At 34.1% G+C, this 18,658-nt stretch overlaps 1 protein-coding gene across 4 annotated transcripts in view; it reads left to right on the top strand.

Moving 5' to 3' along the window:
* The window catches only part of RAPH1 (Ras association (RalGDS/AF-6) and pleckstrin homology domains 1), a 117,206-nt gene that overhangs the window by 80,186 nt on the left and 18,362 nt on the right, over window positions 1-18,658 (top strand). For all 4 annotated transcript variants that reach the window (XM_069075309.1, XM_069075308.1, XM_069075311.1 and 1 more), the window contains 5 exons: window positions 5,517-5,638; window positions 9,115-9,180; window positions 10,412-10,555; window positions 13,059-13,169; window positions 18,168-18,266. In XM_069075309.1, the coding sequence (XP_068931410.1) occupies window positions 5,517-5,638; window positions 9,115-9,180; window positions 10,412-10,555; window positions 13,059-13,169; window positions 18,168-18,266 (542 nt within the window). The remainder of the gene's footprint in view (window positions 1-5,516; window positions 5,639-9,114; window positions 9,181-10,411; window positions 10,556-13,058; window positions 13,170-18,167; window positions 18,267-18,658) is intronic.

Genomic DNA, 18,658 nt, shown 5'->3' on the forward strand with positions numbered 1-18,658 from the left:
ATAGCAAGGTACACCGGTACATCTACATGTATATAGACATGACATCCCCAGATTCCTCTTGCTTCTTTTATGTGGTTCAAGGAAGGGACACAAATAACTTTTTTAATCAAATTTTATCTATTCTCAAAACAACCCTGTGAGAAGGCAAGTACAGTTTGACCAAAGAAAGAAAAATGAGGACCAGCTTCATGTATACTAGTGAATTGACATTTGGGAGATAAAAGAATAGAAGCTAGAACCCAGATTTCCTTATTCCTGCTCCAGTATTATTTCTGTATCAAAACAATTCATAGTTCATTAGTTAATTATTTTAAACCTAAATAAGATGTGATTTGGGACTACAAGTCATCTGAAAATTTGTAAAAGAAATTTAATAACAGGTTTCCTGTTTTCCCACTGGCATAAATAAAAATTAATGTAAGCAGCTTAATAACCTCAGTTGTCTACTATGAATCCTTTGAAAAATATTTTAATTTTTTTTTTTTGCTTTTATTTTTTTGGAGGGGCATTTGGGGTTATGTGACTTGCCCAAGATCACACAGCTAGTAAGTGTTAAGTGTCTGAGGCCGGATTTGAACTTAGGTCCTCCTGACTCCAGAGCTGATGCTCTATTCACTGCACCACCTAGCTGTCCCAAAACATTTTAATTTTAATGAGAGACATTCAGAAGTTACTATTGGTATGTTTTAAATCACATACAAGAAAATTAATAGTTTTAGGAATATGTTAATAATATTCAAAGTAATTCATTATGTACAAATAAAATCATAAAATGTTTAGATGAAATGTAAATAAATTTGCTCACCAGATACCAGTATATTTGCAAAAAGGAGCATCCCTTTGGAAGGTGGGTGTTTAAGACAAAAGCAGTTTCTAATTTAATATAAGGAAAAATCTTCTAATATTTAGGTCTGCCAAAAAGCGAAATGGACTGTCTCTGGAGGTAACATGCTCTTAGCTACAGATGTATTCAAACAGAGACCACATGTTAGAAATATATAGCTGAACGTGGTTGTGCATGCTTTTCAGTTGCAAGGCTGAGGCTTATGGGTCTCTTAAATTTGGAAGTTCTGAGCCACGGTGAGGCTAAAGTTGACTTATAATGTCATTTATAAGGATGTCCTTATAAATTCAGCACTAGTATAGTAACATCCTGGAAGCAGGGGAGTCACAAAGCCAGTTAAAGCTTCCATGTCGGTAAGCAACAGACTGACCCTCCAAAAAGCCCCTTTACTTCTCTCCTTTACAAGATAGGAGGGCCCAAAACAAAATGAAAACAAAAAATGTGAACGGTTGTATAAAGGATTTCTGCACTAGTTGGCAGTAGGGGTTAGTGATACCCAAAGTAACCTCCAATTTTCTTAATAGGTGATTTTATAGAACATTTTACCCTAGAAGAATACTCTGCTTTTACTATCAAAAGATGGTACAGGTAAATAGATTATTAAAAGATTTAGATAAATTCATGGATAACAGATCCATAATGGTTTGCCTGTGGAAAATAGAATGATTTGAGAACATTTCTAGTCTATGAAGTTGATATCAGAGTAGAAAATTGTCTTTGTAGAACATATTTCTATGTTTCCATAAGAATATAGATGGGTATGGCACAGTAGGGCAATTCTCATATTCTTAACACTTTAAAATTCTGAAAGATTTAAGATCCATTCATCTATGGATACACATTGTACCCCTTTCAACGTTTCATGAATTAATTTGGCCAAAATATTCGTTCCCTAATGACCACCAGTCCTCTTGTGATAAGACTTTTGGCACATATAAATGAGTTGATCTCCCTGACACAGTTTTCCAGGCTCATATGAAGAGCTTTCCTGCTCATGTTCCATTAGCATAGCTTTTGAAAACCTGAGCAGGGCTATAGGCATTCCACAAAGTAACAGCAGACTAAGAAGGAAAATGCCTTCTCTTCATATTCATCATGACCATGTGAGCCAGGGAGAATGGGGGAAGTGTGCTACAGTGTAGGTTATACTGAAAAGAGTATGTGGGTTATTGGGGCGGCCAGGTAGCACAGCAAGTAAGAGTACCGGCTCCAGTGCACCTACCTTACATGGAGGTTGTGAGAATGAAATAACATGAAACATATGAAACAAAATAACATATAACATAGCTTTGCAAACTATCAAACACTCCATAAAAATCATTGTTGTTGTTATTCCCATGTGACCATGGGCAAGTTGCTGCCTCTCTTTTGGCCTCAATTTTCCACCTCTGTAAAGAGGATTGATTGGATTAGATGAACTCCAATCTCCTGTCTAATTCTTAATCCATCATCTGATGATGATGATTTTAATGGAGGATGTCCTTAATGTGGTACTGAAGAATAAAATTTCTTACCAGAAACTACTTTAGCTTTTATAAGAGTGTAATATAAGTCCAGTGTAAATGGCATAGTAGATTGAGCTTTGGCCTTGGCGTCCAGGAAGACCTGAGTTTAAAATGCTGCCTCAGATACTAAGTTAACTGTGTGAACCTATGTGAGTTACTTAACCTCTTACTGCCTCTTTTTACTTCATCTATAAAATGGGCATAAATAATAGCAACTACTTCACAGGATTATTCTGGGGGTTCAAATGTGATTATTTAAAATGTTTTGTAAACTTTTAAAGTGCTATGCAAATATTAGCTGTTATTGTTATTAGTATAGTCCCTGAATCAATAAATATTCCAAAATAAATACTCATTTTCTAGGAAACTAATCTTAAGTTTTTCCCTCCAGAAGTTTTTACCCTCCTATGTTTCCTTACTTTTTTTTTATTTAAATAGCATTGTTAAGATTGCTAGTAACTATTGATTTTTTCTTTGTATCCTTTGGGAATTAGTTTAGGTAAGGGAATCTTATTAGCCTCTTTTTTCCTTCTATATATAGGTGGTGGTGAGTATTGAGTGTTGTTAAATTCAGTGCTATAATTTACTAATTTTCTAAGTATAGATCAATTGGTCAGTAATTTTTAAAGTACCTTTCACATATCAGATACAAGGCCAGACACTGGGCATAGATACAAAAACAAAATGAAACACCCCCTGCCTTCAAGGAGTGGTATTCTATCAGGGAAAGTTACAGGTAATTGTTTAAGTATATAAAAGTAAATGCAAAGTAATTGGCGGGGGGAGAGGGAGGCTCCAACTGTAGGATCAGGAACAGCCTTATGTACAATATGCTGCTTGAGATGAAGTTGCAATAAAACTAGTGATTGTAAGAGGCAAAGGTGATGTGGGAATGCATTTGAATCAGTGTCCTACTTAAATCCAAAATCATATGAAATAAAGTAATACTAGTGCCTCTGAAATATATTTTGATGTCTTCATGGCAATATTAATACTATTTTGCCTTTGTTGATCAGAAATGAAAGCCCTATTAGAAGTGAAAATACAGATTCTGGTCTTAGAAAGAATCACAAATTAAACATTCATACCCATATACAAAGCAGCTTTTAATTTTGGAAAAGTTTTTCCAGTAGACTTTTTTTCTGACCTTTCTTCTTTCATCATACCTCTCTATCCTTCAGCTGCTTTATCATACTATTATTTATTTAATAAAATTTCTTTTTTTCCCAAGCTAAAAAACTCATCTTGGGAGATTATCTCAACAATATAGGAATTGGCTACCTATTTACTATGTGTGATGATTTATTTCATTAAGATAGCAATAATTGCTTCAACCACAGTGTGCTATAGTGGTTTTATATTATTTATGCTATCACTACCACCACAAAATTCCATAAAATTTTAATGAAAACCATGATTTGGGTGAGTATGTTTTAAGGAGAGGAGTACCCAACTGACAAGAGTGTCTAAGAGAGTTAGGGTAAGATGCCCTTTTGTTATTCATAGCTATTCATTTTTAACAGTGTTTATTAGCCTGATTATGTCTCAGTGTGTAGCACCTATTGTTTCTATAACTTAAAGTTAAGAACATTTTTTGTTTTTGTTTAAGAAATAGTATTTTGAACATAGGCTTAAAATCTAAATTTCATACTCCCCATATTAAGGTTATAATGAATCTAAGGTTACAATGAGTGCTTCATCTAAAATTAAACCACCTTTGTTTTATATAGGTAATCCAAATTCATTTAAGAAATCGTTGACTGTTCTTATGTCTCATTCCATATCAGCCAATCATTATTCCAGAATCCTCAATACTGGCTATTTCTGATTTCCCTGTTTCTTTAATGAGCACCAGTCACCTAAGTGACTGGTTTTGATTTTTTTCACTTTTCTTCATTCTTTTCCCTTGCCAAATCTTAGGTGCCTAGAGCTAGAAAAACCTTTCGCTCTAGAAGCTGGTTCAGTCCGAAAAGATTCAAGCTAGCTTCCTTGAGTCCAAATCCAGCATTCTTTCCACTGTACTACACTGCACTATCAAGTATGCAGAGACAACTAATTCATCTTCATCATGAACATCTCTGAACACATTCATATTTCCTACAAAAACAAAAACATTCCCCACTGTTTACCAAATAAGCTCTTTAGCTTGATACTCAAAGACCCCTGATAATCTGTTTCCAGCCTGTTTCCCCTCCAGTATGTACCACAGTGACTTGCATATAGCATACGTTAAATATTTGTTGAATGATTTCTCCACATCTTGATTCTCAGAGTTGAAAGGAATACAAGTACTCATTTAGTCAGTTGTTGTGGTAGTTAATAATAACCAAGGAAACAGTCTGATCGATATAATTTATTATCAAGACAGGTATAATAAACAGTTTGTTGAACCCCCAGTCCTACCAAAGACCCTGAATACAGAGTGAACCAAATTTTTATGTATCAAAAACAATCAAATAAAAACAATTAATTAAAAGAAAACAGTTAACTAGGATACAATATTAATCTGATTTTAATTGGAGGAAAGATTTGGAACTTTCCAAGTTGGGAGGGGGAGAGCAAACAAACAGGTACAAATCTCAGAAATCAGAAATGTCTATACTCAATCAAAAGAAAATAGAAACAATAACTGATTAACCAGAATGGAGCCAGTTTTCAAATAAGACATGAATTGCTTGAGATGTATGATTGTGAGAAAACTCTTTGAATCAGTCTGGGTCTCTGGTCAGCATATGCTAGGTCCTTAGTTAAGGATCTCTAAGCAACAGGTGGAGGTGGTCCAGCTTCCCAGCCACACAGGGTGAGGTTCAAACAATGCAATAAAGTTTTATTATAATTCCCATAGTTGAATAAAGTTTTGTCACAAGAAAAAATTGAACTAATCCCATAATTGACTAGAAAGGGAACTGAGCTAGATCCAGAATGGAGTCAGTGTAGTTCACTCATTTCCCACAGTGTTTATTATAGGTTTTCCTCCATCCCCTTTGTTTAAGGGGTGTTTAAGGCTGCTAGATACATTAGTTTTCTAGTGAATCTAGCATTAGGATGCTCAGACCACATCATTCCCTACCCAGAAGTCTTCAGTGAGTCATAGAGTAATGTAAAATAATCTAATTCTGAGATTGTTACGGCAATGAAGTACTAATAAAACTTTGTCATTTGGGCAGAGAGAATTTTTGAAGATCATGAAAACTTAGTTGAAAATCTTCTAAACTGGACAAGAGATAGTCAAAACAAGCTTATCTTTGTGGAACGTATAGAAAAATATGCACTTTTCAAAAATCCCCAGGTAAGCCTGAAAAATCTTATAAGATTGAAATATAGTTTATTTGCTGTTCTGACCTAATGAGGTTACTGTTTTGAAAGATAGACAGTTTGATGACAAGTGTATAGCACTATAGTATGACTCACTTTCTGGCCTGTGTGGATACCCTAAGGATCAAAACACTAGCCTTCAAAAGTGGTAAGGGCTTCTCTACATCAAAGGGTGACAGAAGTAGTCACTGCTTTTCAGTAGCCTCTGGGCCTGAACATCTTTCCTTAGTCCTTCCCCAAGAAATGACATCAAGTAGCATCTCTGTCTGTTGAAGGCTCTTTGGATGATCCAGCTAATGATATTAAATTCTCCTTCACCTGATATAAATACTATGTTCATTTTCTGTTCTTTTTGTTGAAGAATTGTGTCACTTTGCTTGTAGTTTGAGTCTTAGTTTACTCATCTGTAAAATGAGCTGCGTGAACTTGAACCATAAACCCCCTTTCCTTGACTAAATTCTGTTTACACTATCCATTTCAGTGTGTTTACTTGATTTTATTGCTTCATAGCTACAAATACTAGTATTTTTCCATGGGGGGAAATAGCTGTGTTATAGTAGAAATAAAAATGAAATTGAAGTCAAAGGACCTAGGTTCAAATACTAGCTCTGTTATGGATTAGTTGTGTGACCTTGGACAAGTCAATTGACCTCATTTGGGCCTAAACTTCTTCATCTCTTAAGAGGAAGGAAAGGTTGAATTCAACTAGGTCACCTCCTGATTCTCTCTCAGATCTTAATCCTAAGCATATAATTGGGGTTACGTTTCCCAATTATCAGGAAAACTTACTGATATTATACTTGAAAAAAATCAGCTAAATAAGTAAAATTACCTGTTAATTTCCAATTTCTATTATTTCAATTAATACTAATGAGAAATATCGCAGTATTAGGTAAATAGTATTTGTCTTAATATACAAAATATTGTTAACTATTATCATCTCTACTAATTAATCCTTTTATTGAATAATTGTGAAGAATGCTTATTTTGAGAAAGTAAAAATCTTTTGTTGTGACTGCATATTGTTAGGCTTTCACACTTTAAATGCTTGAAAAGATCTGTTATTTCCATTAGCATGGGGACTGCTCCTATAGATTATGACCTTTCCATGCCTTAATACAGAATTCAGCAAACCATAACCAGTGAGCCAAATCTGGGCCCCCCCACCTATTTCTGTAGGTCTTTCAAGCCAGAGAAATTCATCACCTAGGGATCAGCCTGCTGGTGATTAGCTTTTTCAGTCTTACATAGATAGGCTAGTCCTCTAGCAACCAAAACACAATACATTGCCTGGTCCATATTCACAGCCTTTCCTGCTTGGTAAAACCTGTCAGACTTTTAGAGTCCATTAGCATAAAAAAGACTTGGTGAACCTATAGCCCAGAAAAATAGTAATGTTTGAGAATAGGGCGTGAATCAAAGTTATGCTTTATAAGCTATTAACAAAATGTACTTTTCACAATAATTTTAGAAACTCTTAAGACTTCTAGTTGAGTAAAACATTGTGGAATTATAACTGGCTGAGATGGCTTGGATTCATTTCTTTAAAATAGAGTTTAGCCTAGCAGTACAGATCCCAAAACATATTACAAACTGGTAATCATCAAAACAATTTGGTAATGGCTAAGAAATAATAGTGGTGGAACAGTGGATTATATTAGGTCCACAAAACAGTAGTAAATGGGAAAATAATTCACTTTTTGACAAAAATTTCTGGGAAAACTAGAAAGCAGTTTGGCAGAAATTATGTATAGACCAGCATCTCACACTATATACCAAGATAAGATCAAAATGGGTATATGATTTAGAAATAAAGAGTTAATATAAGCAAGTTAAGGGAACATGGAATATTTTACGTGTCAGATCTGTGGATAAGGGAATAAGAGATAGATAGCAAGGAAAACATTGCAGGATGTAAAGTGGGTAATTTTGATTGCATGAAATTAAAAAAGGATTTGCACAAACAAAACTAATGTAGCCAAAATTAGAAGGAAAGCTGGGGAAAATTTTTTACAGCAAGTTTTTCCAATAAAGACCTTATTTATCAAAATATAAAGAAAACTGAGTCTATTTATAAAAATACACTTTCCAGTTCATAAATGGTCAAAGGATATGAACAGGCAATTTTCAGAAGAAATCAAAACCATCTATAGTCATATGAAAAAGTGCTCCAAATCACTATTGATTAGATGAATGCAAATTAGAACAACTCTGAGGTACTATCTCATACCTAATTGGCTAATGTGACAGAAAAGGAAAATGATAAATGTTGGAGGAAGAATGGAAAATTTGAGACACTAATACACTGTTGGTGTTGTGAACTGATCCAAGCCCAAACGTTTTAGAAAGCAATTTGGAACTATGATTAAAGGGTTATCAAATTGTGTATACCCTTTTACCCAGCAATACCACCACTAGTATCCCAGAGATCAAAGAAAAAGGTCCTATATATACAAAAATAATTATAGCAGCTCTTTTTGTGGTGGCAAAGAATTGAAAACTGAAGGCATGTCCATCAATTGGGGAATAGCTGAACAAGTTGTAGTATACAATTGTGATGAAATACTATTGTGCTATAAGAAATGACAAGCAGGATGCTTCCAGAAAAACCTGGGAAGATTTACATCAATTGTTCAAAGTGAAAGTGAGCAGAGCCAGGAGAACATTGTACACAGTAACAACAGTATTTTACAATGATCAACTGTGAATGACTTAGCTATTCTCAGCAATAGTGTTATACAGTTCCAAAGGACTTAGGATGAAAAATGCCATCTATCTCAAGAGAAAGAACTGATGGTGTCTAAATGCAAATCAAAGCATTGGTTTTCTTTATTTTTCCCTTTTTTTTTCTTTTGTTCTGTGTTTTCTTTTGCGACATGACTAATATGGAAATATATTTTGCATGACTGCACATGTATAATCTTTATCAATGTGCTTGCCTTCCCAGGGAGGAAGATGGGAATTTGGAACTAGAAAATTATAAAAAATGAGTGTTTAAAATTGTTTTTACATGTAAAAAAATAAAATGATATTCTTTTAGAAAAAGAGAGGTAAAAAACTGACTTTGGGGGAATCTAGATCACTTGACCTTCCATATACTAAGCAACTGCTTTAAATAAGGTTTTTAAAAATCCTTTTGTGCCTTTTAAGTTTGATTATGATGTGTTATGCCAAAACATAGTTGTTATTTATCTGTAATGTTTACCATATAGTGGGGGGAAAGATTTGAGAGACAACTAATACAGAGGGATAGATGAGGGGAAAAGAGACTAGTGGCAGACATCTGGTGGAGGTAGTTTTCAGTGATGAGGGAACAGAAAAGATTTTTTTTAAAGAGGCAATAGCATGTATGTGACAAAGGGATATATGTAGAATTTCAGGTTTTCCATCAAAACTTCTCTTTTTTTTATTCTAGGTACTTAAGTTTAATGTCTTTGTTTTCTCTTTCAGAACTATCTTCTGGGGAAAAAGGAAACATCTGAGATGGCAGACAGAAATAAAGAAGTGCTGCTGGAGGTAGCATTGTCAATGTACTTTTAAAATGCTATTTTCTAAAGTCTAACTTGAAAAGAAGGCTACTGTTGTAAATATAGTAAAGAGTACATACGCTTTGCAACTTGAATCTTTTTTTCTAAGTAATTAAAAAGCCTTTTGTCAGACTGTTATCTAAGGTTATTCGCAGAAATTGTGTTTTAATTGTCGAAATTTTATATTGCAAGGACTCTTTGTATTTAACCATGGTAGTTAAAAAGAATTTTTCAATTTTGTCAACTTCCTTTACTTTTTAAGAGTAAGTTTTGTTGATAACTTTTATACTTATGTCACAGTCATTTTCGGATATTCATCACACCATCCCCTGCTCTCACCCTCACTTATTGAATCCTGCCTAGTAACCAAAGGATTTAAGCAAAAACAATTCACATAGCAACTATTTCTGGCTATGTACACAACATTCTGCATTTGTTTTTCCACCGAAAGGAGGGAGATGTGTGTCGTCATTTTCTTTCTGGGACAAAGATATTGATGATTTTGATTTGTTAGAGTTTGATTTCCTTTTAGAATTGTCTTTGCTTATATTATGCCAGTGTGTGATATTGTTCTCTCATTCTGTTTGTTACATTCAGTATCACTTGATGTAAGATATTCTTAATGTTTCTCTGCTTTTTTCATTATTGATTATGGTCCAGTAACATTCCTTTATGTTCTTTTAAAGGAATGTGTTCAACCATTCCATAAGAAAGGGTCACCCACTGTGTTTCCAGTTTTTTGCCCCCACAAACAACAGTGTGGTAAATATTTTGGTATATGTGGAACTTTTCTATTCTACCTTTGACTTCCTTGGATTTTATGACTTTCTGAGCCAAAGGATATGAAGTTTCCTTTGTGGTTGATATGGAACCAATTATCACCCTACCAGTATTGTATAAATGAGCTCTTTTTCATAGCCCCTTCAACGTTATTTCTATTTACCTTTGATACTTCCTTAATATTTTTAGTTCTTTGGGAAACCTGTTTTTCATTTTTTTTTTTTACCAAATTTTGTTCTGTTAGCCAGAAAGTACAACTAATATGTAAATTCACTAGAGAAGTTTTGGTTCTTTTTTTTAATCATGACATTTTAAAAAGCAATATTGTATTTTTATATACAATCCTTTTGCTGTTCTACTTTGTTTATGGAAATGCCCTTTTATTTGGCATTAAGAATAATTTTGTTTTAATTTATACTTTCTACATTGTTCTATTTCAGGAGTGTTTCTGTGGGAGTTCTGTGACAGTCCCGGAACTTGAAGGAGTGCTATGGCTGAAAGAGGACGGCAAGAAATCCTGGAAAAAACGTTATTTTCTCCTGCGGGCTTCTGGTATCTATTACGTGCCTAAAGGAAAGGCAAAGGTATGTTCTTTATAGTAAAAAACGTTTAACTTTTCCATTGATACTGCTTTTGTTATTTGGTGGCTGGTTGTTGGTTCTGTTTTGTTTTGTTTTTTAGCCTCACAGACATTTCCCAGCATACTTTGTCACAAAGAAAAATTTTAAACTGACAAAGCAGCCATCATTTCTGACCAAGAGTACACAGTATGCCACACACATAGCCCTCCACATCAGGGCCTATAGAAGAGAAATTTGTTTCATCCTCTGTGTTTAAGAGCCAAGACTGTTTTTTGAAATTCATTTGAGTTTAACTGCAAACTTTTAGTGTTATTTTTATTTAAAATAGCCATTGTATTTTGTTTGCTCACTTCTGCTTTCTTCACTATGCACCAGCTCAAAAAGTACTCCCATGTTTCTTAAAATGCTTTAGGTGTTTTGTTTCCTATGAAATAATTATTTTCCGTTATGTTCATACATGGCACTTTGTTCATTCTCCTGTTGATGAGTAATCATTTTCTTTCTAGTTTTTCCCACCATAAATAATGTTGCTATACATATTTTGTTAAATTGGAACTCTTTATTTTCTATCTGTGACCTATCTGTGTAGCCTGTTGTGGAAGCACTGTGTATGATCAGTTTAGTAACTTTTCTTATGTAATTCTAAAATTGTTATTTCAAATACTTAGCCTAGTTTCTAGCTCCACCAAATAGTATTAGTAAGTATATCTTCCCACAGCTCTTCTAAAATTAACTGGTTTTGTCCATCTTTTTTTCCAATCTGATAGATTAGAGTAAAACCTTAAGAGTTGTTTTAATTTGCCTTATTAGTGTTTTTAAGTTGCATACATGGAAAATTAACTTGGTTGCTTTTGTCATTTTTTTATATTGACACAACCCAGCTAAAAGCACAGAATATTCCTCCAGCCATTAATTTTTTTTTCTTTAATAAACATTTTGTAATTGATCTAAACAATATTTTATGCAAATATCAGATAATTAGAAAGCATATAGCAGAGTATTAAATACTAGTGTAACACCAGCTACTCATAGTAATAACACTTAGATCTTAAACATCATCATTTAACAGTAAAGAAATTACTACCAAAGACAGCAATATATTAACAAAAATGCATTAATAATAAAATTTGTTACAGTACACATAAACCTAGATTACACTGTCTCACCAGTTCACTAAATATCTATGGCGAAGAGAAAGTGCACATTTCAGAAATATGGCTTACTCATAAGTAATTGATATTTTAGCATTTGTCATCTTCCTTTTTTTTTTGTTATCTCCACCAATATGATGAGTGTGAGGTGGTACTTCAGTTGTTTTAATTTGCATTTCTCTAATTATTAGTGATTTAGAGGATCTTTTTCTTGCGGTTTTTAGCAACTTAGATTTTCTTCCTCTGAAAATTGCTTTTTCATATCTTTTGACCATTTGTCAATTGGGGAATTACTCTTATTCTTTTTTTTTGTAAGCAATTGGTGTTAAGTAACTTGCTCAAGGTTACACGGCCAGTTATTTGTGGGTGTGGTGCTAAGTATCTGAGCCTGGATTGGAAAGATTTTTTTCTCTTGTTTTCCTGCTTTTCTTCTAATTTTAGCTGCATTGGTTTCTGTTTGTGCAAAACCTTTTTCATTTTATGTAATTAAAATTTTTCATTTCATCTCTTGTAAACCCCTATCTTTTGTTGATCATGAATTCTTCTTTACATAGATCAGACAGGTCAGACTACATTTAGAGTGTTGTGTTCAGTTCTAGATGCATACATTTTAGGAAAATTGACAAGGTAGAGAGTGTCCAGAAGAGTGAAATAAAAATGTTGAAAGACTTGATTTCATCCCAACATGGAAAGGAACTGGGCGTGTCTAGCCTGTAAAAGATTTGAGAAGGTTTGCTAACTATAGTTAAGCATTTGAAATGCACTCACATGGAAGAGGAGTTAATGACTTTTTTGCTTAGTCCTAGAACACTGGGGCAATGGGTAGAAGTTATAAAGGTACAAATTTGGGTTAGTGTACAGACTTCCTAAAGAGTTTGGATAATTTATTTTTCAGGATATGGTAAAAAGAGGATTATTTTTTGCACATATCAGGCTACATGTTTACTACTGAAGTCCCTTCAGTTCTGAAATCCTGTGACTATAGGTTTGGTGATAGATAGCAGATGGGGTTGTAAAGAAGAGGACAATCAAAACACCAGGGCTTTTGTACTTTTAGATTGGGCAGTTAATGATATTGCTGTTAGAACTGAGGTTACCTAGAGAAGGAAACCATCTTCCAGGGGAAAATTTTAAGCTCAGTGTGATTAATATAGTAGAATGAAAAAGTGCTGTAGACAGTTGAATATGTGGGCCACGGCAACAGGTGGGAGAAAGGGCTAGAGATGTAGGCTTTGAAGATAGTAAGAGTAAATGAGCTTTCCAGTTGCAGGTATGCAGAGAACATAATGAAGCAGAGTTTTAGGAAATAGAGCGCACTTCATAAATTGTTGCTGATTCTTTTGTTTGTGTATTAGGTTTCTCGGGATCTTGTATGCTTTCTTCAGCTGGACCATATCAATGTTTACTATGGACAAGATTATCGGAACAAATACAAAGCACCTACAGACTATTGCTTAGCCCTGAAGGTAATTTGTTTAATAATTTGATAAGACTTTCTAATTGAAGTTGCATAGTAAATAGGATTAGCTATAATATTATCTTAGTAAGGTAAGCACCCAAACTGTCTCTACCTGACATATTATTTTACTTAGAGTTTAAAAGAGGAAAAAGAAAGGTAGCAAGATTAAGAGTTGTATATATTGGAGTGGGTAGATGATGCAGTGAATAAAGCACCAGCCATGGAGTCAGGAGGACCTGAGTTCAAATATGGCCTCAGACACTTAAACATTTAAAAGCCGTGTAATCTTGGGCAAATCACAACCCCAATGCCCTGTCTTCCCCCTTCCAAAAGGCAAATAATAATAATAATTGTATATATTATGCCAGAACTAAGGTTTTAGTCATAGAAATGGATACTGATATTTCAGCATTATATTCTGATATATTTCAGACAATTTGATTGTATTTCTTGTTATTTTGAAATACACATTTGTCTTCAAAAAATTAAAATTAGTCCATTAGGTGGGATGAAAATTCTTTTCAGCTCCTGAGGATCTTTTTTTCATTTAGCTGGTGCTCTTTACTAAACAGAACCATCAGAGGGCACCATAGTCTGAGTTTAAACTTCACTCCACTTCCACCCACTATAGGAAGAACATTAAAGTAAATTATTCCATTCAACTCCCAGTTCCTTTATTGTACCCTACGTCTTAATTTTTTTAATGTCTTTTACTTTCTCCAGTCACCTCCATGAGGTTCTCCAGTCTAATTACTCATTCACATTGGAAAGGAAAAGAAAAACCAAACATATGTTTTGAATAAATTAAGTAGAAATAACTTTTAAAATATATGGCTGTTATTTTTATTTATCAAGATAAAATTAAACCAGTTGTATTCACAAATGAAGCAAAGATGTGCCATCTATTAGGATATTTAGAGGAGATGTAGTATCTAGAGCTCAGACTTTGGAATCAGACAAGCTCAAATTCTACTTCAGATAATTAAAAGCTCTGGGCAGGTCATTTATCCTTTCTAAGCCTTCATCTGTAAAAGGGGGATAACAACAGTATCTACCGTCACAAGGTTGTTGTAAAAATAAAATGAGAGAGCATATTGAAAGGGCTTTAGCAGCTTTAAAGTTCAGAAATTTTTCCTGTAAAGCATCAATGCCACCTGCCCCTCTTTTTTTTTCTAATGTATCATAGTTTCTCCCTTCTCATATTGTATATAGGTGTTTTCCCCCCTCTCCTGCCCTGTTCACTACCATCAGATTATCAAAAAGGGAAAATATGATTTGCTTCTCAGTCATGTGTGTAATTACTAGCAGAATACATGGATATTATAGTAAATCACTAGAGTGCCCAAGATGATGTAATAAACTTTTGGGACCACAGACTACTGCTAAAAATCCAACAAGTCATCTACCTTTCTTGTACCTAATTGACCTTTTCCCCCCAACATAGCCCAAATAAATGTCCTTTGGTTCCCTGCTTTGGGGAGATAGGAGAATATTAAAAAGGCAGAGGAGATGGGGTATGAACTCTAGATAAGAGGATAGTATGGCGAGGAATACTAAGAAACAGCAGTTTTATTGAGTGCTTTCAAACTAACACATAGTGAATGTTTAGAAGTAAATTTACTCCTTCACTTCTCAACCCACACCCTGGACATCTACTACTACCACTACTACTACTACCACCACCACCACTAACACTGTCACTGCCCACCTGTGTTTTCATTTTTGGGCAAATTATAAGCTAGAATTTTATTGATAAAGTCTTTCTTTTGTAACAGAAAGGATTGTCTTTTTCGTAGTCTTTTAAAATCTCATTTATACCTTCATGAAAATTCAATTCAGCAAAAATTTATTGACTTAAATTGGCATTATTTGAATTAATTGAATCAAGTTGTCAAATGTAGTTGGCAGTAGATTTAGAGAAAATGATTCTAATTTCTGAGTTTGCTAATTGTTGTATACTGTAGGTACTGGTTATGTTTGATCTTCATGATAACATATATATGTGTGTGTGTGTGTGTGTGTGTATATATATATATATATATATATATATACACACCACTGTAACTTAAATGGAGAGTAAAGGTTAATGGAAAATTAGTCTATTTGATTTTAAAAGAAAAAAAACCACAATCATTCCTGAGAAAATATTGAATTTAGTCAACACAGAATATCAGTTTCTCAAAGAAATGAGGAAAATAATCATTTTTATTAGACATGATATGTAGGAAAGCAAGAATGGTTAATATTTTTGAGAGAGTCTGAACATGAAACTTACAGTATTGCTAGCAAAAGAAATATAATAAATATGTTGAAAGCACAGATATAATAATATATGATAGGCTTATATATAAGCTATTTTTAAAAATCATGAATGTGGTGAGAAACTACTTTCAATTATATATGCTTCCAAAGTATTGAGGGGTTGATTGGGGTGGTCTATGTAATTGTCTTTGATTTTCTAATTTAGAGTTGCGATTTTACAGCATCATATGTAATGGAAAGCCTTTTATTTACTCGGTGGAATTGTTCCAATATAATTTTAGGCAAAGATAAAGAAAAGGAAGCAGTGACTTCGTTCTCATTTTAGAAAAAGCTAATAAAAAGTTCTATTATATTTTCCTCCTAATTCTTCAGTAATGTGTGTTGCCTTTTACCAGGTGATCCTTCAAAATCAGTGTTATATTTAAAATGAGATGAGGATGTGTATAGTTTGTTTTTTAGTGGAGAGATTTACATAATACTTTTTTAACCATTGTTAAATCAAGGGATTTAGAGCTGGCCTAACACCCTTCCAAACAGTTCATACTGTCCACTGGCTGACCTTTTGCGGTTTTTTTCCCCTCCAAGATAACTTGCAAATAGGCAGATTTAGGAGTGGTATAAGGAAGATTTACTATCAGCTAGAACTAACCCAAAGTGGAATGGACCATTGTATGAAGTAGTGGGCTCCCCTTTCCAAACACATTCAAACAATGAATGGAAGGCCATTTGTTAGGCATGTTTTTATATGGGATTCTTGTTCAGGTGTGGTTTAGATTGGGTGGAGCACTGAGTGTCCCTTCTAATCATATGTTTCTGTATATGACTATGAGTGAGTATTGGAGAAAAGTTATCTCCCCACTCCAAGACCAGTGAGTGTTCTTTCTTTCCACTTTACCATACTGTCTACTCAGAGCATTCTTTCAATTTGGATCATGAAAGAAGTTTGTTTTTAAATAATTAGCCTTGAAGCTAGAAATTTAAGCAAATACAACTAGTGAATTTGCTAATTTTTTTCTCATCATGTAAATGAGAACCTAATATGCAACCAACCTACTATGCAAGATTGTTAAAAGGAAAACATTTTGTAAACCTTAAAGCACTCCAGAATTATGAGGTATGTTTATGTCTAGGTATTCTTGTGTTCTAACAAGGGGAACAGCTTTCAAGACTTTTGTTCACATGATCATGAAAACCATAAGAGTTTCCTAGCATCATAAAATTACCAAGTTAAAGTGGCTAAGTAATTCTAGAATGACCAACTTAAAGCAGTGAGTAGAATTTTAGAAAACTTAATCAAGTATCTTTTATTAAAAGCATGTGTATTGTAACACAGACAGGGAGTTGGACATAGGAGTGCAGGGATCTGGAGTGCCTGAGAGGATTGCTAGACATCTTTATGACCCATCTTTCCATGAAAGTAAAGAGTTGTTTTTTTAATACCAAGTCTGCTGATGGTGTCATATGGCGGTGAAACTGAATATACCAGTCTCCAAAAGATTAAAAAGTAAAATCACACAAGGGCAATTGATAAGGCATGGTCGGTGTGACACAAGCCACAATAACCAGTGAGGAACTGAGAAAAACAATAGAGTAAAAGAAGTCATCAAGGAATTATATGGTGAGAAGAAAATAGAGGCAGATTACATGGCAAGGGTTAACAGTGGTATGCTTGCAGAAGCTTCTAGCACATGTAGCAAACTTAGGAGAAGACAAGGAAAAGAGTTGCAGAGGATGGGCAGACCTGAATGGGTTTTAATCTAATGATATAAAATACTTTTCTAAACAAGTTGTAGCCATTATGCTATTTTAATTGGAACATAGGCTGCCTTTTTCCTTAAAATCTAACTTAGAAACCTAAAGGTAGCCTTCATTATAAAAGTAATTGATATTTTTTTTAATTATGGATAAGGAATAGAGACCCAACCTATGATATCATTAGTACAGAGAAATTTCCGTGGTGAGCAAACTCTTAGTACCTTCTCTGCAATGTAACCTAAGGCACTGAGAGCCTAGTTGAACTTGTTGGGGCCACGGAGCCAGCATGGATCAGAGGCAAGACATGAACCACATCTTCCTGGTTCTAAGGCTGGCTAGCTGTCCTTTATGGCACTCTGTGACTTCTGCCTCTATACATACATACACACACACATACATACATACATACACACATACACACATACACACATACACATTCTCTCTCTCTCTGGGTGGATTTCTTGTTTTCAGTTCACTATTCTAACTTAACACATGGAGATGTTTGTGCAATACACACTTTTGGTAAAGGAAACAGAATAGGAAGTAGCAATGATGTATATTTCAAAATGACCATTAAAATTTTTTGCTATTTACTTTGCTCAGACTAAGGAATCTCTCGTTGCCTTTTGGTTTTATGTACACAGTTGGTTCACAGGAAGAACTGCTCTTTCTCTTTTCTAATTTTCATAGGTTGAAATTTAAATTGGTTTTGTTTTTTCTTTAACTTGTTTTCTTATTCCCCAGAATGGATATATACAAAATATTTTCTGGAAATGTCCTAGCATATATCCAATTCATTTAACAGGCTTACTCTAATTCATGTATCCTGTTCCAAGATTAAATACAAGATTTTAAGGAAATAATTGGGGAATTAATCTAATTGTTTTGACTGTTGTCAGGGCAACCTTAATTTTTGTTACAGGTTTTTCTTTTGTTATCTTGAAGTTACATTTGAAATTTCCCTTTCAATATTCTCTTTTTACTCCAGCACCCACAGATCCAGAAGAAATCTCAGTATATCAAGTATCTTTGTTGTGATGATGTTAGAACTCTGCACCAGTGGGTGAATGGCATCCGGATTGCAAAGGCAAGATTTCTTTAACGTGCCTGATGGGTTCTTAATGAAGTTCAGCAAATATTTATCAAGTCCCCATTATAGACACAATGTATCATGCTATATGCTAGGGTTACAAAAATGAAAAATAAAGTTTCTCCCCTTAGCAATTTATGATCTAAAAGGATAGGAAATTTACAGAACTAAGTAACAGTACAAAGACAGTGATAGAGGCAAAGGGGAGATCATTTTCATATTACGGGGTGGCAGAGGGGCAAAAAGGGTGGTGATAATCAGAAAAAGGCTTCATGAAGGAGATAGCACGACTGAGCTAAGTTTTGAAAATAGATTTCAGTAGATAGAGATGGAAAGGAAGTATGTTGCTGGTCCAAAGAATGGCATGCATTGAGGCAAGAGAAGGTAAG

Source organism: Petaurus breviceps, unplaced genomic scaffold (genome assembly GCF_028583685.1).
Source record: "Petaurus breviceps papuanus isolate PSGF00001 unplaced genomic scaffold, PetGlider_PUasm1.0 90903, whole genome shotgun sequence".
In the NCBI taxonomy this organism is placed as follows: Eukaryota; Metazoa; Chordata; class Mammalia; order Diprotodontia; family Petauridae; genus Petaurus; species Petaurus breviceps.